General features: G+C 29.5%; 1 protein-coding gene across 1 annotated transcript; it reads right to left on the reverse strand.

The window, feature by feature from the left end:
* Positions 1 to 3,713: 3,713 nt before the first annotated feature.
* Positions 3,714 to 22,189, reverse strand: LOC119688610 (trissin receptor). Its single transcript, XM_038103283.1, has 3 exons — positions 21,930 to 22,189; positions 6,364 to 6,583; positions 3,714 to 3,988 (listed from the first exon to the last, which is right to left on the reverse strand). Exons 1-3 carry the CDS (start codon positions 22,187 to 22,189, stop codon positions 3,938 to 3,940), a joined length of 531 nt encoding a protein of 176 aa, XP_037959211.1. The 3' UTR covers positions 3,714 to 3,937.
* Positions 22,190 to 24,036: the final 1,847 nt, after the last annotated feature.

Raw genomic sequence — 24,036 nt, forward strand, 5'->3', positions numbered from 1 at the left:
AATACATGACTGACCACGGAGTACATAAGTAAGGGCTCGGTATTGAGACCCACACTCTGGAACGTCATGTACAATAGTGTGTTGGTCAGTGTTGCCCGCATCACCAATTGCATTACCTTTAGTTTACCATAACTTTATATTACAAGCCTCCATTATATGCTCATAGGGAGTTTATGTTATCTGACCGTTTTCTATGTTTCTATGTTGCGTTCTTTAAATTTTGGCAGAAGTTTTTTATTTGTTCCTATTAATGTATCTATGTTTTTTAGTACTACAAAATCACCTTTTTTAAATTCAATAGCACTTTTTTGTGTTTGCTTACTTGGACTTCAGTTATATTCCTGCACTCTAGATGTACACTTTTTTGCAGATTTGCGAATAAGTTCCAAATTCCTTTTCTCCAAACCAGAAATGCACTCGTCTAGATATTCCGTCAGCTTATCGACAGTTTCACCTCTTTGGTTTACGCCAAAACCAAGCCAAGGCTTGGTTTGGAGTTATTCCTGTTGATCTGTTAATTGAATTATCTATCTATGCTTCTATGTGGTCTACTACAGTATTCAGAATATTTATTTAATGCAACTGTGACCTGTTTTGTACCAGTTGTTAGTGCTGGATAAAATTTGACATATTTTGTAAAGGCATCTAAAATTACCAGAATATACTTGCGTTTTGACTGAAGTGATGTTAGTGGACCTAAATGATCTAGATGTATGGTATGAAATAGTTTAGGGTGTTTGGGTGTGTTATGTAAGTTTCATTAAGTTTTTTCTGGGGCAGAATACATGATATATTTTATACAATTTTTCTTAACGTTGTCAATTTTTCTTTTCATGAGTGGAAACCAATAATTTCTTCTTATTTTATAATAGTATTTTTTCACGCCTTGATGCTCTAATTGTTCACTTACAGATCCAATTATTTCTTTTTCCAATCTTTAGGTGGATATAAAAATCCTATTTTTTTTTCTTTCCTGAAAACCACACCATTCTCCATTACAAACTTCTAGCTCTTCGTTTTCTAATCGGTTCCTTAAACCCATTATATCTTCATCTCTGGTCTGCATTACTTGCAACTGACAGTCTAAGTCTTCACTGGCAATAAATGCCACTAAGTTTTCATTTACTATTTCGCATCTGCTGAGAGCATCTATATGCGGCATTTTCTTGGCAGCACGGTGAAATATTGAATAATTAAGGTTTTCTAACTCTAAGGCCCATCTAGCAATTCTATTATTCATTAATTTCTTATTTAATTTTAATCTTAATGAATTGCAGTCGGTTATAATCTTGAATTCTATAACGTCTAGATATACACGGAACCTACGGAGTGTGTAAATTAGTGCTAAAGTTTCTTATTCAAAGATATAATAATTGCTATCTTCGTCGGAAGTTCTTTTTCAGAAATATGCAACTATGAAACTTTTTCTCATCTTGTTTTTGGAATTTAATGGTTGAAAAGCAATGAGAGCTGGCATCGCAATGTAACTGTGTTTCTCTATTGCCGTTGTAAATTGATAGTACCGAACATTTCACATTAAAATCAAATTTGGAATTTTTCTTAAGCAGGTCATGTAGTGGGCGAGCTACTATTAAAAATGATTGCATAAATTTTTTGAAATATGAACATAAACCGATAAATGACTGAAGTTGTCGCTGATTTTTGGGCCAAAAAAATTTTTTATAGATTCGACGTGGTTTTTTGAGGCTTTAATTTCTTTGCTGAAGCGATATATCCAAGGTATTCAATTTCCTTGTACGCAAACTTACATTTACTTAGTCTTATCTGAAATCCGAGTCGCTATGTCTAATGATTTTCTTATCGAGCCAGTCTTTAATTATATTATTTGCTTCTTTATTTTCGCCTAAAGACAACCGTCGTGGTGAACAGATTATTATTATCACAAATCCTAGAATATTTAGGTGATATGATAGCAGTTTTATGTTTTAATAAATTTATAGATTTTCTTAGATACAGTTTTTTTGGATACCTTCATTCGGACGGTATCTTTAACTGAGAGCTCGTTTTGCCATCAGCCGATACTCTTACTCTTATTTTTTTATTATGCAAACATGAAGGCCTAAATAAATTGAGGTTAATATATTTAATCCTTCGCAAAGCTGTTTAAATATAAAATATTTGAGTTCGAATATTTCCAATCAAGTTTTCATTGATAACTGAAATTTATTTAAATAAAAAATTGCTTTTCAAAAGAATTAAAATATCTTATTTATGAATATGTAATTTGTATCACTTAAAAGAGTGTTAACCATTTTAATTAAAAATTTTGGATATTTTTTGGCATTTTGCAAAATTCGAAATTCTAGTTTAATAAAAATATTTATTGATTGTAAATACTATTAACTGTATTGGTAATTGTTGATATAGTTGGACGCTTTGTTTAACATACCAATTTTAATAATTCGGCAAGTATCCTAAAAATTCGTAAAAGATGAGTAGAATGGTGTACAAAGTCATTAGGAATTAGGCAAACTGTTGAACATACCATATATTAAAAAAGCCTTAACCTTTGCAATCTGTTGTTTTGTTATTAAAGCTCGTGTTATATCAATCCAGCAAATAGTAAAACTGCAACGCAGGTGATACTGGTGTTTGCTGAACCCAAGGACTTGATCTGGCTGCTTCTGGAATTTCAGTAAGTAGATGTTGGTATGGATTGAGCACCTTAAAGTAATTAAATAATCAAAAATGTTGATTTGATTTTAAAACTATTCGCTGACCCATGACTGGGATTCCAACCCTCAAGTTGAAGTTTAATTGCCATTGATGCTATGACAATATAATTGATATGTGGTATTATTTGCTGTTGGCTTACAAACAAGTAATAGAAACGCAGGTGAAACAAGATTTTGTAAAGATGACTTTGTAAGTTTGATGCATATGTATCCTATTTGAGTGGTTTTAATTAAGATTGGTGCCTTTTATATGTTATCCCAATAGGATCCAAGCCTTATTTAACATTGGTACACGAGACAGGACTTTAAAGGAACTTCTCTTGAATAAACATATCTCGAACAAATTGTTTCGCTGCTTTATAATAATTTGTCTTTAAAAAGATAAATTGTTCGATCTAATTTATAGCGGATTTCGTGATGTGGATTAACAAATCATAATTTTTATAAATGAATTTTTTTTTGCCAATAAATTTAAAAATAATATAAAAGAGCCATGATTGTTTGTTTTTAAGACATTTTATTTGAAGACATATATTTTTAAGTATGCATTTATGTGGGTATGTATTTATAATGAATAAACATTCAAGAATAGTTTAAGTTCGATTCTAATCTTACAATTAATCTTAAATATTTTTACATATATAATAAAATCTGCTTTTAGAATTACATACACAAACATTCAGTTTTTAATAATTAATTTGAAATTTATGTTTTTGCTTTATATTTTAAAATTAATGCAAGTTTTCCTTAACAAGGATATACTACCTATAAGCTTTATAATCACATTGAAGTTAATTTGAAATTCTGTATATCTAGTAATTTTTACTACATATATATAGTGTAATATTTAAAAATTTATTTAAGACAAAAATACTAATTATTTAATATATACCATATGTAAACTAAATATAACTTAATTTATATATTCATTTTTTATAGATTAATTTCATTTTTGTTTTATATTGTTACTTATATTTATTTTCAATTTTAATTTTATTATATTATTTCTGTTGTCATCTTATAATTTTTTAACACATTTTTGATCAAATCTGAAACTACATTGTTTTACAAGTAAACTTACAAATATAAAAGCATAATCAATTAATAGCCAAACTAAGAAGTATCGGTTGTAAGCCATTCAATTTTCGTCAACATTTGTAATTCTCTAAATTCTCTAGGTGTGATTCTTAACGCTCCGAACGTTTCCCAAAATACTTGCAACACGTATTGAAAAAGGACCATCATAGCTGCTCATTACCGATATGTGTCGTGTCAGTAGGTAGGGAGTGAGTCTGCAAATACAGTAAGCAAAATTGGAAAAATGGAGAAAAAATTATAATATATAATTATATAAAATACTTTATATAATATGTATCTATATGTATATTATATATATATAATATTATAGGGATCTTTAAGAAATTTTCATTACAAATTTCTTTTAAAATATTTCAAAGATATTTGAACTGTTATATATGACTGTACTGTATATATGACTGTTCAACGAAACTATTGCAAGAGTCAGTAATTCTGATGGAATCTCATTTAAAACATGTAATTCGTTATTCATATTTAATATTTATTATTGGATTTGATTGAAGATCAAAATTCATAAGATGAGAGAGAATGTCAATTATACCATTTTACCAGTACAATCATACTAATAGTCCATTGTACTGATAGTGTGTAGTCCAAAGTGCTATGGGACTACAACTCAGTATATAACGATAAGATTTTAGTGAATTTTTGTTGAGTTGAGTGAGTTGGGCAAGCTTCGTAAATAACGTTACGGCTTAGTGAATTTATTACCTTTTTTAGATTGAAATTATTTAATAATATAAGTGTTATGTATATCACACACTGTATATTATGGAATATAATAACGTCGTTGGAAATGATCAAATAAGTGCAATGAATATGTTATCTCAAATAACTATAATGCCTTAGTAAAAGACCATTGAACAAGTATTAAAACACAGTCAACACAGTCAAGGTCATGTTATATATAAAGAGTACAGCGAAAGTAATTGTGATTCTCATTAAGTTTGCTCTAATTTTATTTAATAAGGTAAGTAAAGTGTGTTGAAAGTTGAATTCAATTTTACTTTAATATAAATAATTCACTACATTTCTTAATCCAGGGACCTGTCATAATATTTCGGTATAGAGAAAAATGCCATTATTTAAATTTATTTAAACATGTTTATTTTAAAAGTGATCACTGTAAAGTGATCGTGCCTCTTTTTGTAAGAGAGAAAAAAGTTTTTGTTAATGAAGATTAGAGTATTTATTTTGCATATAGCTTTATTGTTGAAATAACTTCAGTTTCAGTTGTTTTTTTTTTCTAAAATTTACATTTTAATCAAATTAAAATAAACTGATTTTCAAGACGTCAATTATCTTGCATTTCAAATAAATAATTCAGACATAGAATTTTTAAGAACCAGAAATATGGTATGGTTGGGTTTAAAATTGAACGTATATTTTAGACTTAATAGTTGCTTAATAGTTGATTGATTCAATATTAATACAAATTGATACTATATTATAATATTCCTGTCAAAAGAAATTATAGTTGTTAGAATATGACATTTCTCTTATTACAAATTGACAATTGTATTTAGTTTAATCAAAAAATCACAGAAATTGTGTTCTAATAAATAAAATTTAGATCTAAATTTTGGTGAAAATCAACCAAATTTCCTTCCTGAGTGTAGGATTACCATTATTACATGACGCCTTTCCACCAATGGTTTAGTGATTTCTACATAAAGAGACTTTCTGTAATGAGTATGTTATTTATTCAAGATGTGTCTGTCTTCAAAAAATTCATTTTTTTGAATTTTTCATAGTTCTGAATTAACAATTAACCTTCGAGAAGAAGTTAAGTAGTAAGAACTTTTCGACAAAAAGCAAAAAGTAACCACAAGGACGAAAAAAGCGCCTTGCTCCATGATATTACATGATATGGCTCCGTGATATTACATATCTACTGTACTGATTATAAGGCTATGATTTGAAGTTGCTTATACTATAAAATATTTATACTGTAATAAAACACCTATGTATTTAAAAACCAACTGCTGTTGTGAATTTCGAATCATTAATCAAAATTTTAATATTAAATGTACTTAAGTTCATATAATTTTTTAAAAACTTATCAAATAAATTCTAAATAAGTTTAAATTTTGTAAAAATAATAAAAGCAGTCGACTTCCAACAAACAATATTTTGGTGTAGCTTTCCACAAAAGTAATTAAGATCGCATTGGGAGGTGTGGCTAATAAATAGTCATACTACCAAGAAGCGCAATTTAATTAAAATTTTCATTGCATATTTTTGTCGAAAGCGTTGCGGAAGAATTTTATATGCGGCTTTAATAAAATGAATTTGGGTATATTTATAGTGCAATGAAATTACGGACCAACATAATATAAAATTCTACGTATACCCTTAAACCGGGGATCTACTGCATTCCAACTCAACTTAATGCCAAATGATAAATTTTTGGCGTTCTAATGGAAATTCCTGCATGGGTTTTGGATTTATGTCTGTCCGTAGTTTGATATTGCTACTGCATTTGCGTTGATTTATAATTTAACTTTGCAGTATGCAATAATATAAAAATGTTGTTGTTATCATTGACTGTTCTGCCTATTTAACTCACCTGCAAAGCAATGCGCTTGTGATGCATCGATGAATTTGACGAGGACTTGCTTTTGCCTTTTTTCCATGAGCACATGCACAGCTCCTTCATGCCTTTGCGAAAGTTCCGACTCAAAAATGCATACAACAATGGATTCACGCCGGAGTTGAAGTACGTGACGAGAAATGTAAGAGGTGTCAGGAGCGCATTGAAGTTGGAGTCTCCACGATATGAACGTGACCTATTGGTTTGTGCAATCCAATTTCGTGTTTGTTTAGTGGAAGAATCAACAAAAAATTTATTTTGAATTAGTTTAGTGGTAAAGAAAGATGGTTATAAATTAAGAACACTATGATGAAAAGAGAGTTATTTGTTAATTGATGATATTGCTATAATATATGGTATATAAATTATTTTGATATTTTTTATTTCGTTATATTATTTTTCAATTATGTGTTAGGTATTACCAATAGCGCTCTATGCGCCATTATTTTAACAACAGTTTCAAACAATACTGAATAAATCACAAAAGCTTAAATTTTAGGTATTAATAAGCAGGTTTGGCATTTTATTGTTCTTTCACTTAACTTATAATATTATATTCAAATGATAGCATATCACATTTCGAGTCTCATTGAGTGTCAAAAACATGATAAGCCACCTAAATGAGTTTTTCATACAGTATGATATATGGAAAGCCAAGCTTATATTTGAGTAAAAAATAAGTGCAGTTTAAAAAAAACACACAAAAACCATCAATCAATCAATCAACTTTTATTTTGTCACTTTCAAAGAATAACCCCATCGAATACAACGTAACTATACCAGCGCTAGAATAATTGAGGTATGGCCTTTAACTTCTTCAGATAATTTTTTTTCATTACCGCTGTAGACTCGAAGTGTCTTTTTCTTCATGATAATTTTTTCCCAAGGGGCCAAGTCAGATGAGTGAGGTTGATCAGATTTATTGAATTTTTTGCAAATAACTTTTACATATTGCTTATGCTTTATGCTTTATTGTAGCACAAAATCAATGGATGAATATTTTCGTGCAAATTCTCATTATCCCAAAAGAGTGTTTAATGTTGACTATGAAGTTTTGATTTATTATCGTGCATGAATACTTTCTATTATTTATCGTTTGTATTTTCGGATGGAATTTGAGCTGCAAAATAATATAGTAACCGTAAAAAACTGACAACATCATCTTGTTTTTCAAGCATCTTTAACGCGGTTCACTTTTTCGTTTAATATCTAAAATGTCTAATATATCTAGAATATTTGGAAATCATATTTTTAGCAATTTTTTACCGATATTATTTTTGTATTTTTAAAATATCAGTCATAATGTTTCTAAAGAACCTAAATGATATGCCAGCCTGCTGAGATTATGCTCTGAGATCCACGTAACAATTTTCAAGCGACGACTTTCTGATTTTGTTGATGTTTTTATCGTTCTTAATTCTTTAAGGTTTGCAATAATGGAACAAATCAACTACTACAATTTGACCTTCTTTAAATGTTTCCTGCCATTGATACACCTCTGAATGACAGTGCAGAAGATTTTAGTAAATTTTCAATTATTCGACACATGAGTAAATTCTTTGGTCAAATGAAGTTTCCATCGTGAACATTGCAGGGGTCTCAAATGCAAAAACATCTGATGTGAACATATCTGTTAATGGATCGAGTTCAAATTATCATGGTATCACGAAACCTTGTTACTGATTTGTAGAAAAACAGTTGTGGCGGTATTCCTTACCGAATTTCACTGTTCTAAAACTTCCATTTTTTAACTTTTTTTTACTTTATTTTAATACCTGTATTATTTCTATTTAATGTATGGTATTACGAAAAAGTTGAAAGTACTTTAAAAATTCAAAGTTTACATTATTTAAATGCTTTAATCACAATCATTTCTATAGAAAAGCAATGCATTTATATAAGTACTCAAGGAAGTTCCCGCCAATGTAAATATATCCTTCATATCCTTTGTTATCTTTACTTATTTACTACAGTCACTGAAATGTTCAATGCCAAACGCTCCATAAGCTTTCATCTGCTTGCTAAGCAAATTACTTCGCCGTTTCACGCAAATCCATTGGCATCAATTTTTAATATATTGATAATCTCTTCCAGAACAAAGTTCTGTTTAGCGCAAAGTGCATAGTAACAGGCATAGACTTCCATTGGATAATAAATTTATTATTAAATTTTACACAATAAGGAAAAGGATATGCGATAACAACAGCAATAAAAACAAATTTAATACTTTCTACTTATTTTCTCTATGCTTTGAAATGGCTTTCCCTCGTCTCGCAGGAAAATGTTTAATAAATATTCAGAATATAAGCTAGAGTTTCAAGCAGTTTAATCAAATTAACTTGTTTTTCCAGAAAAAATAAGTTTCTATTTTTTCCTTAGTATTTTTTTGAAGTTTTTCTGTGTGAAACAGAATTATTTTTCCACTTTTCCAAATAGAAGAATAATTTCACAACTGTCTGTTTTGCGAAAATATTTTTGCATAAACAAATGAGGCTACAATGTTTAAGTGAAGGAATCGTACGACTTTTTTGTTTCAAATTTTTTAGTCCTTTAGACTTTCTATCTATGTTTTGGTAAATATGTGGAGAACATAAAAACACAACACGTACCCAGGAAATTTTTTGCGAATAAACTTCGAACATGAAATGAAAATTATAAATGCAGAAGATATTTTCCGCAATGCGGTACCGTTGGAACACCGGTGTACTAAGTTCATTAGTGATAATCTAATTTCTTATATAATTTATTAAATTTATATTTATTTATATAGGACACATATATACAGTAAACATATAAGTAAGTTTTTATTAATAGATGCACTGTAAGTTTGCTGAGAAAGAGTTAAAATCATAATTTCTTCTTCAAGATTGCAGTTTACGAAGCGGCGGTATGCTTGGACAACTGATTTTGTTAAGATCGGATTTTCTGAACAACTTATTCCAGTATAGTCTCGTTCTCCAAAGCTAGCTTTGTTAAACTACAAATTTTTAAATTAGTTAAACAAATGTTCGCGCCATCTAGTACATAAAATATTTGGATTCATTGCAAACCCCAAAATTGGTTTCATTACACAAGCTAGACAAATGCTTTTGTGATGTTACTGATTTTTCATTTTAAAATTTACAGCTTAACAGCCCGATATTCAGTCTACTGTGCTATATCGATATATAGTGCCATGGGAAAAACTGTTCCCTTAACAAGTTTTAGATGAAAACATTAATTTTCAAAATTTATTTTGATTTTGTCATAAATGTCTTAAAATCAACGACAATAGACAAATACTTATATGCCAAACTGTTTATCAGAATAGTCTCTACAAAAGATTAGAACTTGTAGATAACAGGATTTTGGGAAACAATAAGAAAATGAATATTTAGAATAGTTCTACATAAATATTAAAGTGTGTCTAGGAAAGGGACTATACATTAATACATGATTATTTTATCATGTATAATTAATTACAGAATATAACGAAAATATTATCTTGCGATTTCTTCCACAAATACTTCTCTTTATGGATTTTATAAATGTTTTTGAAAGATTTCAAGAAACTATATATTTAGGATGAAGATTAGATTAAGCTCAGAAGCAAAAGAAAATGGTGGTGAAAATGCGACTTAAAAAAAAGATTTTGACAAAACTCCACACAAGTCTGTGAAAATCTTTTAAGTTATAAGGATTCTCATAACGTTTACCTCACACACATTATAGAGTGAAAAGGCAGGGAACAAAACTTTCTACTTAATGTCAATGTAACTTATATGGCGTTCACATTGGTTTCAAATGATTGATTTGGGTCAAACATGACAAATGAGAAGCAAATGAGTGATTTCTGCATACAAAATCTGATGCACAAATCAATGATTTTATACAAATGAGATCCACACTCGCGCAATGGAACTCGTTTTATATTTCCAATGAGTTCCAATGAGTTTTGAATGAGTGCCAAATGCAAATAAGTACATTAAACGTATACTTAATAAAAGTTTTTCATGGCATTTTGACAGTTTGAGCTGTTTTTGACATATTCATAAAAAAAGTTAAACAAATATTTGGTGGATGCAATTCTTTTTGGAACGTCTACTTTCCGAAAAGCACGCAATCCAAGCTAAAAAGAAGCTTCCAGTTTATATGAGCTTAGTTTTAGCAAACATGATCCGCTCAATTTTACATGCAAAGCAAAAACAATGGGTTGAACCAGCAATTGATCTGGTTCACATTCTGAATCAATATGGAATGTATGAAAAAAAATAAAAGTGGGACGTATTTTAATGCAAATGTAGTTGGCAACGCCATGCAACGGTGCAGTAAAAATATAAACAAATCTACATTAATGTTTATTTTTTATTGATTTTATTTATATATTATTTATTTTATTTACTTATTCATTTAATATGTCATTGTTATTTATTTCTTTGTTTAAAGTAATGTTTTAATTATTACACTAATTAAATTTATTTCTTAAATTATTCATGTTTTATTATTATTGAAAATTGTTGTTTGATAATTTATTAAAATAAAATAATTTGAAATGAATATATAAAAATTATGTTTCATTCTTCTATTTATTTAAAACAGAACAATACATAATTTACTTGTAGAATATGCTTTATTCTTTGCAATTCTTTATAACTCATTTGTAAAGATTTATTATGTCTTCCTCGTGGGTATACTCATTCTGAATGAATTCATTATGAACTGCATCATTTTGTGTACAACATATATTAAATTTATTTTTTAATGTGTTCTTTATTGTCCCATAAAATATAACAGTCGACGAAACCTTGTTTTCATACGATGACAATTCTTGTCTTCTATGACAATCCTTGCCTACGAATGCATTACATTCAGAACCGCATATATGCAGAATCTCCTAAAGGAAAAGAACAATCGGGGAATTTGTTTAGTGATGCCATAGTAAACAATTGTGATCTACGCAAACTCGGCTGTCGTGTAAGAAACGAGCCTGGTTCCAATATACACGTCTATAAAGAGACTATTGGCATCGTAAACTGTCTGAAAGATTAAGTCCTCTTGCCATGACGTGAAGCAATTATTTTAATATGTGTGCTGTTTTTGCAACCAATTACGACCGAAAATATTTTCGTGTCTTCCTCATTTGCTATATAAGAAAATGCTTCGGTTGCATTTGGCCACTTTATTGGCGAATTGATGCCCAATATATAAGAGTCAAGCACAAGCTCTTTCAATCTTTCTTCATGGAAAAGCTTTTGATATACCAAAAAAATACCAATTTCACGAGAGTATTTGAATTTGTATTTGCCATATACCACAAAAATATATAAAGACCCTGATCTCTCTGGTATTTTATATTTCTTGCTTGGAATTTATAAACAAATATATTGAAATCTATAAAATATAATTAATAAAAAGTAATCATATTTTCCATACACACATATACTTCAAATGATTTGTAGTACATAGTTCAAGTCTATAATTTTTTCGAGAAATCTTCATCGGAAAAACTATTAATTGTTTGCATATTTGCATAGAATTCTTAATATTTCCTTGCTGATGCACTTCATCCCTTGAGAATAATTATATAGTTAAGTAACAATAGTCAAAAAAACAATATTAAATTTAAATAAAATTTATAATTTCTTGAGGCTATGGAAGCTTATATGACCAACTTTAAAGTAAAATAAATTTTTAGTCATCCTATCCTTTTTCCACAAAAACATTTTTCGTAAATTTTTGCAGCTATTTGGAATTTCAATATTGGTCCTTTAACACATTCCACAGCAAAGATGACAGCTCCCATACATCAGGCAACACATTTTTCGCATGCAAATATTTCTACTGCATTTGTGTTAATTCATGCTGTTCCATTTTATTTAAGTTTATATCCTGGCTATAAATCATATCTGTTGCTAAAAGCTTGATGTAAAAATATATCAAAACATTTGATAGCATTTGACGTTCATGGCCAGCATGGGGATTGCCGAAGTAACGGATCGAAGGACTCAATACTTCCACTTGAGAAAGTAAATAAATAATACATTGACTTCCGCAAAATTTACTTTTGATAATTCTCACCCATTCTCCTCAGTCTCCTCACTTCATGGAAAACATTTCAGTTAATTTATTGTTTCCCTTCAATAAGGTATACAGCGACCGGCGCCGCCGCTGTCTATATCACAACCTGTAATCGTTTCTGTCCTACAAAAATGTATGACTTCTGTTGTATTTTCATTTGTATACAAGATGTTTGATATACGTGTCCCTAAACATTTCCTTAAACATTTCTAATTTATATATTTTTGTACGTTTGCTTTTCATTGATGTTAGAATTAAAAAGATAAAAAAAGATGGATATTTATTTCAATTTGTGCGAATTAACTGATTTAAATGATTTTTTTATATAAAATATATATAGTGTGCATTTCAGATATACAGTACTTAGTACAAATAAGCACAATAAAGAGTTTTTATAGCAAAATTGATTTATTTTATTAGCTGTAATTTTTGCTTTCAGAGTGGCAAAAAAATACTCGCAACTTACGAATGAAAGCATGTTAAGCAACAACAATACTCTTAAAATCTTCAGAGTACATTCAAGAAAACCTAAAACAGGAACCTGTTATCTGTGCTACATTCAGGATGAAAAACGGCATAGGAAGACTCGAAAATCGTGCAGCCAATGCAATAAACTAATTTCCTTGCAGCATTCTATTGAGACATCTATATGTGTACTATGATGTATGTATGTATGTATGTTGATCCTTTTTTCGAGTCAGCGCAACTGGACACTTTTACTCTTTGATAGCTGGGGGTACTACGGGTCTCATCCATCTCATTGACTAATTTATGTATTCCCTATAAGCTTCATGATTATTCAGTGATTGATCTAAGATCTGCGTACCTCCCCGTGCGGAGAGTGATTACTCTAAGATTAAATAGTGCTAAGTAGTACTATGATGTAAAACTGTTTAAAATTGATATAATAGGTATGTATATTATGAAATTAAAATAAATATTTATATGATAAGAATACAAAACTCCTGCTATTTGCTACAAATTATGGTAATTTCTGTATAAATGACAAGTGGATATACGGGTACCCTGGGTGTGTATTTAGGTAGGTGTCAACTTTGTAAGCTTTTAAATTTTAAAATTGCTCAGAATTTCTAAAATTTCCACAATCCGAAATTAGTAGTAGCATTACCGGTTTACATGATATAGTAGCGCAGAGTAGAAAGTGGATACAAGGGTACCTGGGGGTGTGTTGTAGGGCTAGTCATTCGTTAAAATCACATGAGCAGAACTAGTAACAAATTGCAATTAATCAAATCAATAAGATAAAAAATGTTCTTCTATTATTCATTTTGTTTTCTTTTATTTAAATTAATTTATTTTTAGTGTTTACAATACTTATATTTAACACTACACAAAAAAAAAACATGTGTCAAAAAAATGCATTTAACCAGACTTAATGCTGTTTTTTTTACAACTCGAAAAGAAAAGATTACGCCTATTCTTTAAACCCTATTCTGAATCAATAAGAAATTTAACACGGTTGTAAAACACGAGTTGAACATTTTGAATAAGCTTACAACCTTTTTAGATGACTTTTCACTCTTCTCAATGGCAATGATAACACTACAAGCCATTAAATTACATATATTAGTGCATTTTGGGCGTATGCCAAAGCTATTAACTTAAAATTTGTTGTTGTTGTAAGTGTGGGGAACTTTATAGCAGAAAAAATGAAAGAAAACTTAAATACGAACTCATGACAGGATACTTTGGAGTAAGAAGAACAAGGTATAATGATCTTGAATAATGGACGAAAGATTGGGAGGTCTACGTAACGGATATACTGTGTGAATACATGTGTGAAGTAGAAGCAACATCAATTAAGAAAATTCCGATCAACTTTTCGCTGAAGTCACAATGCAAACGAGGACAATGCGTCCAAAATAAAAATAATTGCGTCCAATAATTGAATCTAGGTAGATCCTAAGCCAAGCTGCCATGTGTGCATCAAATTTATATATATTAAATATATAATATAACGAACCTGAATACAGAGGAATATTAACAACGGACTTCTTTTGAATATTTGATTATTTTGTAAACCCTAGAATGATTTCTGATTATTATATGCAATTAGATCACTTTTAAAAATTTCTTTAACACAACAACTACTTTTGTGATCTCCAACAAAATCGCATATACATAGTTCCGCGTCTCTCTTTTAAATAAAAAATGATAAATTGTCGTAAGTTTCATTTATTAACAGAAATTAGTAGTTAACATTATAGACCTATATAGCTTTCTATATAATGTAATTGAAAAACTCGGCGAAAACCGTAGAATTTGCAACAAAGGAATCTGTGAAATTGATTTACTTCTCCATGTATTGTATATTTTATATGATAATATCGTTTGGAGAAACGTTTCAATATAGTAAGAATTTCTACCTTAGATACACTTAAATAGAGCAAACTTTACACAGTTTCATGAAAGAATTTGGCTCCTAGAATACAAAAAAAAATAACTGTTTGTTAAGTAGCAAAAATATTGAGTCTATATCGTTTTAAAGTATAAAATTTAATTAAAAAATTGCTGGAAAGCTTAGTTGCAATACCATCTCTAATGTATAAGTTCATATGCCCGCATAAGCCGGATCACCTTTCATTTAAGAGGTGAAGTGTACAAGAAAGAGGGTTTGCTGATTTTCTCGGCTTATCTGGTTTTTTTGAGTGAGAGCTTAAAAGATTGTGTATCAAATTTCCGGTGCATTTTCATTTGAAAAGTGCTACTATGACAGGGGCAGAATTTATGACAGAATCTATCCGGCATAAATTCTACCTGTCAAAAACGTAAACCAAACCTGAACCAAATTAAAATTGAAAAAGAATATCCTTTATAAAAAATTGCACCCCGACATAAAATAAAGTAGTCTCAAGAACTGGGATTAACTAACCATTTATTGCATAGACATTTTAGAGATTAACTATACAACATGACTAGTCTCATTAGTCTAGTTATCTAGAGATTAGTCATTAGTAAACCAAGTCAAGGTCTTGGTTGATTAACACTAGTCTCATAATGACTAATCTCATATTTTTATGAAAAAAGTATCATTAGCAATGAAACTCTTTTGGCTTGATACTGCGTAGTGCCAATGAAGCTAAGATCTTGTTAAATGGATTCGAGAATAAGAAGAAGAAGAATTTATCAAATTTAAAGTGTAGAAAACCCACATATGTAGGTGTGACATAGGTGTGTACTGGATGTGTAATTTGACCACATATTCTGGAAAATATAAATGAAAGCTCTCTGTAATGAATGTTATAAAGATATGACATGACTGTCTTTTTGTAGCAATAATTTAATGGTTTGGACTTGGATGTTAAAAGATTTCAACAAAATAATGCCACAAGTCATACATAGATGGATATATTAAATTTTTTAAGCAAGAAGACAACCACATATTAATCTTATTTGTTCATTCTACTAAATTCAAGTTAAATGAAATATGCTCTTTAAAACCTGGTCATCATGAAATTAAAATAAATTTTACTAAGCAAACTAACAACCCAAATACGCCTTTCATATAAAATTTCCTCTACGAAATTATAAATGTTGACCCATGAAAAGTTTTTATTTGATTTTACATAATTTCTGGTTACCTTTTAATTCTCCGCTCAAAGGAGTTCTCATTAAAATTTTGTGTATTAAAAAAAGCAATTATTAACAAAATTCTATAAACCAATATCTACGAAAAAAAGGGTTTTTTGGGACACAGAGATGGAAATGAAACTTTGGGTATTGAGAAATGTTTTGATTTTATTTTATTCGTGTCCCCTTATCTCCGCACTGAATTTTGATGGTAAGTCTTTTGATAATGTGAGAAGGATTTGTGGTTTAATTATTTAAAGTAAAACATGTTGGAATCAACAAAACTAATAACAGCACCGAAACAGCAAATATTTAAACAAATAAAGCAAAGTAGAAGGAAACATCAGATTTTGCAGTTGAAGTGCAAATGCATCCACTCAGCAAAGTTGGAACTTACACATTAAATATTAAAATGAAAAATAACAGAAAGGGTATTATGAGGAAAACCCTTTCAATGATTTTCATACCAGGACACATGCACGTATTCATATATCTGCAAGTGTTGGAATACGTTGCTAAAAATTAGTTAGCCGTATGGAAAAAAGCATATGAAATGTCAACAAACATGAAATAAACTGCATTAAATGTTCTTTAATGAGAACGAATTGACTTCAGAATATTTGAAGACTTTGGTGGTATGTGGTCTTCTGGATATCCCATGTTTGTGGGGTATGATGGTACGAACATTTTAGGAAAGACTAACGAATACTGAATTTCTAACAAAATATTTTTGATAAGCTCTCTGAAAATATATATAAAAAATAATTTGAAAGCGAATGTAAGACACGTTGTGTATTACTCAACGATACATGACCTCTTTCTAATATTCGTAATCACAGAAAAATAAAAGTAGTATTAAGTAAAACTTCTAAATTTAATCTAAATCTTTTTCTTAATATATTAATGAAAGAATCTACAATTTTCACTCTCCAGTGCTAAATGAATGTACGTTCCACATAGAGTTTGTCTGTTGGTTAGACCGATTCCATTGTAGTTGTAAGAACTTTCAAGCCAAACTCTACACTCAGTTAACAAAACACCAAGAAAATCAAAAAAGTTCTTCTTAACCTAATAGCTGGATATTTTAGATTCTCGAGTTAAAGGAAATAATGTTTATGACTTTTTTTTGATTAAGTACCCACAGGGAAAGCTTTAAACATTAAATTATTAAAAAGGTATTGTGGAAATTTTTTATAATATATATGAGAAGTAGAAAATTTTCGAACTTTTAATAATATATTGATGTTGTCAAAGTTTTTATTGACGGGAGCCATCGGATAGTATCTGGATCGTAGGTTAGTAAAATATGATATCATAAACACAATTGAGTCGTGATATCAATTATGTAGTATGACTGATATCATACCACTCTTATGTACTATAATACATTGCCATTCTCAGTTGCCTACTATATTCATAACTAGTGCCCTAACCAATAACAAGCATATATAAAATATGGATGATGCAGCCCGTGGGTGAAAATAAGGTCCGTTATAGTGAAATTAATTAACTCCGCGAATTTACAAACTAATTTAATCAATGATAATCAATGTTAATCACTCATCAATGTTAGTCTTCGAAATATCATAATGAACTGCAAGGATAATTTTACCTAAAAAGGTTTTCTGTTAAAAATTTGTTGCATGGACGCTCTCATAAATGGACATATATTCAATATACATTATATATATATATTATTTCATACTACAAGTGGTGGATTTTTCAAACGTACAATTCATTCAACCTTTCGATGTCCATTTAAAAATGCTTTAATTGCACTTCAAATTAAAAGAAGTCAATGGTCTAGTGGATGCTATAGTTATCTTGTTATAGGAAGTAGTTTGGTTAAGTAGTTTGGTTCGATTGCATCAAATAAAATATTGTTTTAAATGATTCAGCATTTATGAAAATGTACAAATAAAAAGCCTTGACAATGCAATATGACATTTATTCTTAATTATAATGACTAATTTTATTATACTTGTTCTTTTTCTTCTCCAACCTTTTGCTCTGGTGTGTTGGAATCCTGGTGTACACTTAGACTAGATTAAATATGGTATTAAATTTAAATTGAACATAGTTCCAATCTCTTTCTCTGCCGGTTTATGTGTTCTGGCACATAAAGTTCTTTGTACTGTGAATATGCCTTGTCTTTTCCAAGGATAAAATTTTATTAATACTTCATTTGCTTCATGTGTTTATAAATAATTTATTATTACCTTATGACAAAAACGTTTTCCAGAGGAATACTTGTCTGTCTGTTTGTCTGGCTATGTACAGGCAACGTGATTCCAGTATTTATGTTGACAATTTAATGATTGCTTTAAAATGTCTAATTAAGCTTGAAGCAAATAAGAGCAGAATTTTTATTTTTATTGCTTATTGCAGTACTCGCAATAAAAATTATATCTCACACACATTATAACAATAAACTTGAGAACGACTGCGAACACTTTATGGACTCAGGCCAATGTAATTATTTTTAATTACTTGTTGGTATGTATTGGAGAAGTGCCGGCAGTAAAATACAGAACAGGAACAAGCGTACTCGTAAAAGCTGAAATGTTATTTAATTAAATGACCATAAAAATTTGGTGTTAATACGCTTACGCTTTCCTAGTTCAAATCTAAACCCAGGAGGTCATGACAAATACGCAGCTTATTATAATTGATTGCGGAGGACATTAAGGACATATTTGCGAGCAATGAAGTTAAGGCACGATAATCCGATTTACTTGATTAATCATTCAGTGCAACTGCGATGTAAAAACATGAAAAAATAATTTCATACTTCGAATTAAGGATATTTAAAGTCATTACATACATTATTAAGTATATAATAAGCAATCAATCAAATTAGTTATGAAGAGATCCTCATCCACTTCCAAATTTTTATTCAAATTATAATTCAAATTGTAAAGTACACAAAGTAGACAAGGAATCTTTTTCTTAGAATGTAAGTATTAAGTATTTTTCTTCAATGAAATAAACACAGAAATATTTATACGTGCGCAAGGACCATTGACAAAAGCACTCATTATTTTCATAAATCAGTTATTTATTCATTTAATGTGAAGAGCTTTTAATTCTGATTTTTGTTATTCATTTGATGCCATGAATAATGCACAAAAATAACATTTCTGTTGACACTAAAAGTGTCTTAATTCAGAGTCGTACACTCAGAGTCGTGCAGATACGTAGCAACGCAACAGCAGCCACATCCTCGACATCCGTTTTGTATATATCTACTTTTGTCCTTACAAGTGCTTTCATCTTGCGGCCCCACTGGTGTCCGTAGAAGGAGTATTATTTTCATCTATTTATTTATTTATTTTCATTCTAGTCATTTGCTGGGGACATTAATTTTTGTAGGTGTACATTAACGGAAGTTGATACATTTATCGACAGTTGACGTATTAAGGCCTATGATTGCAAGTGTCATTTCTCTCTATCAATGTTTCGCTTCCGGTATTGATTTAGTTATTAATTTATGAAAGAAGTCGTAGACTTTTGGCTGCAGAGAAGGACAACATAAAAAGATGAATGTCAAGGAAATGATTGCAAATGACAATTTAGAGGTTTACTGTCAATTTGAGTGGGACTTAAGCATAACGAAATAAATAATTGCAATTTGTTAAAGTGTTCACAGAGCACCTGTGATGATGGCATAAAAGTAGCGTTAAATATGCCAGAAGTGCTGTGAATGGTAAAGAAAACGAAGCCGGAAAATATTTCGGATAGGTATTATTTCCGAAAAAAAATATGAATTTCAAAGAGCTTCAAAGTGATTTAAGAAACTCAATTTTGTTTATGGCATTCATTAATTCAAATACTCTTATTTGTAATTATTAATACATAATTAACACTTTCTTGTACTCAAAGGGGAATAAATTAAAATTTCCACTTGATGTCAACGTAGATATATAATAAGGGTTTAAATGTGTAGTCATAGATTTTTAAAGAAACATAAGTCAAAGGATGAATATTTAGAAGAAGTATATGTGTTGGAAAATATTACATAAAAAAGTCTTTGCAATTGAATTTTATAATATTAATCATTATTAAGATTAAATTCTTATTAAAGATTGCCCGCTTATTAATCACTTAATTGATATATTTGGTAAGGTTAGATTATAGTCACGAATGTAAGGATGCACTTAGCTGTATTAGTATATAGTGCTAGAGTAAAAAAATCAAAGTTTTTATACCATTTGCAACTTGTATTTAAGCACAGCTCCTTTAGCTGCCTTAGATTCTCGATAAAGTACATTCTTCACAACAACAAAAAATCCTTTTATCCCTAGGAAGTCGTCCACTTATCATTTAACTTTTACACTAATGTTAGAATCGGTTATAACAAATGAACCAACCAGCATAAGCTACTCATCTTAAATCTGAAGCATTTTAAAATTATGAAACGTCTTGGAAAGCCTAAGATGCTTAAGCTTTAGATATTTAAACTACCAGATGCATTTACTAGACACTGACAAAGTATGTGTAAAGCTATAGGAAGAGTCATTAAATGATTAAATCATTAGATTAAGTAATTAGATTTAATCTTTTAGCTTATCTACGTAGTATTAAAAATCACATATTTCTTTGTTTCTATCTAGATATCTGTGTTGTATCTGTTAGCGCTAGAAGACTTATTAATAATCTTAACATTTTCTTAAGTTAAATAAAAGTATTACTCTGTGCAGCTTAACAAATCTTACATATTATCGTGGCCTGATGTCTTTCCATAAAAATTGCAATTTGTATGAAAAATGAATTTTAAAAATATTTCCCTAAACTTTTTTCACTTCATTGACACTAAACTCCAGTATAAAGTTTGGTCGCTTAGAATATCTTCCACTACTGCGGATTCCAGTTGTCTACGTTATTTATTAGTTGTCAGTACATTTTACAAGACATAAAGGTCTATTGGCTTTATTTTATAGGTGTACCCTCCTCATGCTTTCCTTTGGCAGTAATTTTAATTTGAAATAAGTATATTTTCAATAATTAATGTATATGTATATATATATTTATTAATCTCTGAAGTCCTTGTTTATACTTATCGTGAATTTATAGTTATGATTATAAATGTTATTTTAAGTACGATAAGAATCTTATAGTAGTAGTATTATTAGCTTCATTTTTACTTCATTTTAAATATGTTGTATTACATAGAAATTAATAACAATTATATTATATATATAAAGCATACAGCTATGGCATTTTAGCCGTCTGCCGGAAATTTTGATTAATCTAATAACTAGATTTTATGAATATTAAATAAATATTATTACTTTAAGCTCAATATGAATATTAATTCAAATCACTGTACCAAAAATAATAGATTTCATATAAATTAATTTAAAAGTCTTCGTTAATAAGAGTCTTATATTTGTAGTATATATTGAGACCATAGATGTGATAGATGATATTGAAACATGATAAATTCTCTGTCAAGTCAATAGGAGTAAGTATTTGAAATCGGGAAAAACAATGACATTCAGTGAATTATTGTATATTTCTCAAATTGTATATCGAAAACTTGTTTAGATGTAAAAACCTTTACCAAAAATTATATGTATGTATATAACAGAAGCTAGTAGTTATCTTATCAGTTTTAGTGATTGAGTTCATAGTCACTGTTTCTAGTCGTCTCAAGCATGTTGCTTATCCTTGCTGAATAAAAATGAACCTTATGTGGATGGTTACTGGTTTTTATTTTTCAAATTTATTTTTATTTCAGCACAACAGTAAAAGCAATATCCTCATAACTAAACGTAATAACTTACAAACTGACGGTCATAACTATCGATGCTGCACATAGATAGTATTTTTGAAATATATACATATATCATATAAATATTATTGTTTTTTTTTTCAAAGGATTTAATACTTACCAATATTGCCACATTTTTCTGGCGTGATACGGCAAGTTGCATAACGCAAATGTCAACACAAAAATTATCAACATTCTCACAACTCCACGACGTGCTCGCAGGACATTACTGGATGGATAGGACATGTGTGCTACTCGCTGAGTGCCATGCCGCTGCTGATGTTGATGTGAGTGATGGTAGAAGCTTGTTTTGCGACAGGCGGATACAATGGGTCGTTCAGCATCCAGGGAGACCTTCAAGAAAGCACATCGAAAATTCATGTATCTTGATGTATGTGCATGTCATATTAAAGAGATTGCTCACATATTTAAGCGTATACGTATAAAATAAAATAAAATTGAAAAATATTTTTAATAAACATATTATTTACTTTAATAAAAACAGTACGGCTACCAACAATTTCATGAAAAGTATTTAATTATGGTACATTGCTTCACTTTCTTTTCTTAGCTATCTTTTGTTTACTTCAGCTAAAAAAACGCACCGATTTTTTATTTGTAATGTTGCTCGACAACGCCTAAGTGTCCTTTCTATACATAAACAACAGTTATAGTAGGAAAGGACATAGAGCCTGAATAAATTAAAACAAATAGACAACACTTATCGAAAGTTAATTGAGATATAACCTTTAAACAGTATAGTCAGCGTATGTCAACGATATTTATGTTGCAGATCTGAACAGCCGTTCTGTCTTCTGAATAGGACTTGTGTAAATAAGAGCCAAACAATATAATTTATGTCAGCAAAAAATTCCCTAAACATCTTGTGACTCACGTCACATCATTACTTATATAGAAACTAGCACAAACACCAAACATGACTGCGGTCTAGAGATGCAACGAAGAATCGCACTAGCCAATATATATTACTTCAATCAAGTAAACAATTGAAATATAAAATCCGTTCTCGTTAAAAAAAAATTACTTTCTAATAGGTTCTTATTATGCTATTGTACCTCTCTAGAAGTATTTGAAAATAAAGTTTTGTAAATTTATTATTGAAACAATGTTAAAAATTAAGTGCTTAAAAATTCAACACCTATACGGGATTGCTCATGTTGCACGAAAGAATGAAAGACTTTCGGAAAGAAAACGTGGAATAGGACTTTCGCATCATCGCTAGAAAAAATATGGGACCAATGCCATTAAGATATTCGGTACTACATGTAAGTAACTAAGTAATGGTTATTAATGACGAAATAAGAAATTTACAAGTTAAAAACTTAGTCTTCTTATAAAGATCTTACAGTAATTCCAGTCACGAAATAAAGTTAACAGTTTACTGAGAGAATTGTCTCAGTCCACTTTCCTCTGAATCAACTCCCAATAGATTTCGTCCGACAAGATATTAAACTCTTTCCATGAATTTTGTTTTCCGGTTAGAAATTGATTCAAACCGCTTTCATTGAAATAGTAATTCACAGTTAAGAAATAATAAGAATTTATATAGAGATTTGTCACGTGAGTATGGTGGTCAGTTAATTCATTGAGTACATCACCAAACACTTAATAGTAAATTGCAAAAGCAGCTAACTTTAATATATGGGTGGTTTATACAAAAGTCCATAATTAGTGTTAATGTGATACTATTATTATTATTAAGGCGCTATTATTTTATTATTATATTATTTATTCCTTACTCCGTTAGGAGCTGAAGGATACAACAAATGATCTCTAACTATCCCTATTTTGCGCAATCTGCCGAAGTTCGTTAAACGATTTACCAGGGAGCTATATAGGATATTAATCTAAGACTACACGCAAAAACAACATTGCTTTTCTGTCGAATAGCAAGAGTGCATTTCGGGCATTGCATTCAGCTATTACATCCTCTTACTAACTTGAAAATTTTAATACTGTACAATTTCTTGAACTGTAAAGATTGAAGTAAACCGAAATCGTCTATTGAATACAAGGACAGAGTCACCACTTAAACCAATCAATCACTAGTATTCGAATATATAAAGTGTTTAACCAATAAAGGTTTGAAAATATTTACAAGTGTTAAAAATTTTGCTTTATTTCTAGGGCTATGTCATAGATATTAAGGTAGTGAAGCATTGAGTTGTTTTAATAATTTATTTATTTATTATAATTAATTACAAAAT

The sequence above is a fragment of the Teleopsis dalmanni genome, chromosome X, assembly GCF_002237135.1.
Source record: "Teleopsis dalmanni isolate 2A chromosome X, ASM223713v2, whole genome shotgun sequence".
Taxonomy (NCBI): domain Eukaryota; kingdom Metazoa; phylum Arthropoda; class Insecta; order Diptera; family Diopsidae; genus Teleopsis; species Teleopsis dalmanni.

Excerpts from the sequence above, each read along its gene's own strand:
- LOC119688610 (XM_038103283.1), bottom strand. The coding sequence starts at position 22,189 with ATGAATTTTCGATGTGCTTTCTTGAAGGTCTCCCTGGATGCTGAACGA. Across the intron at positions 6,584-21,929 it reads AGAAAAATGTGGCAATATTG|GTCACGTTCATATCGTGGAG; the intron begins GTAAGTATTAAA and ends ACAAACCAATAG. Across the intron at positions 3,989-6,363 it reads ACAAGCGCATTGCTTTGCAG|ACTCACTCCCTACCTACTGA; the intron begins GTGAGTTAAATA and ends CTGTATTTGCAG.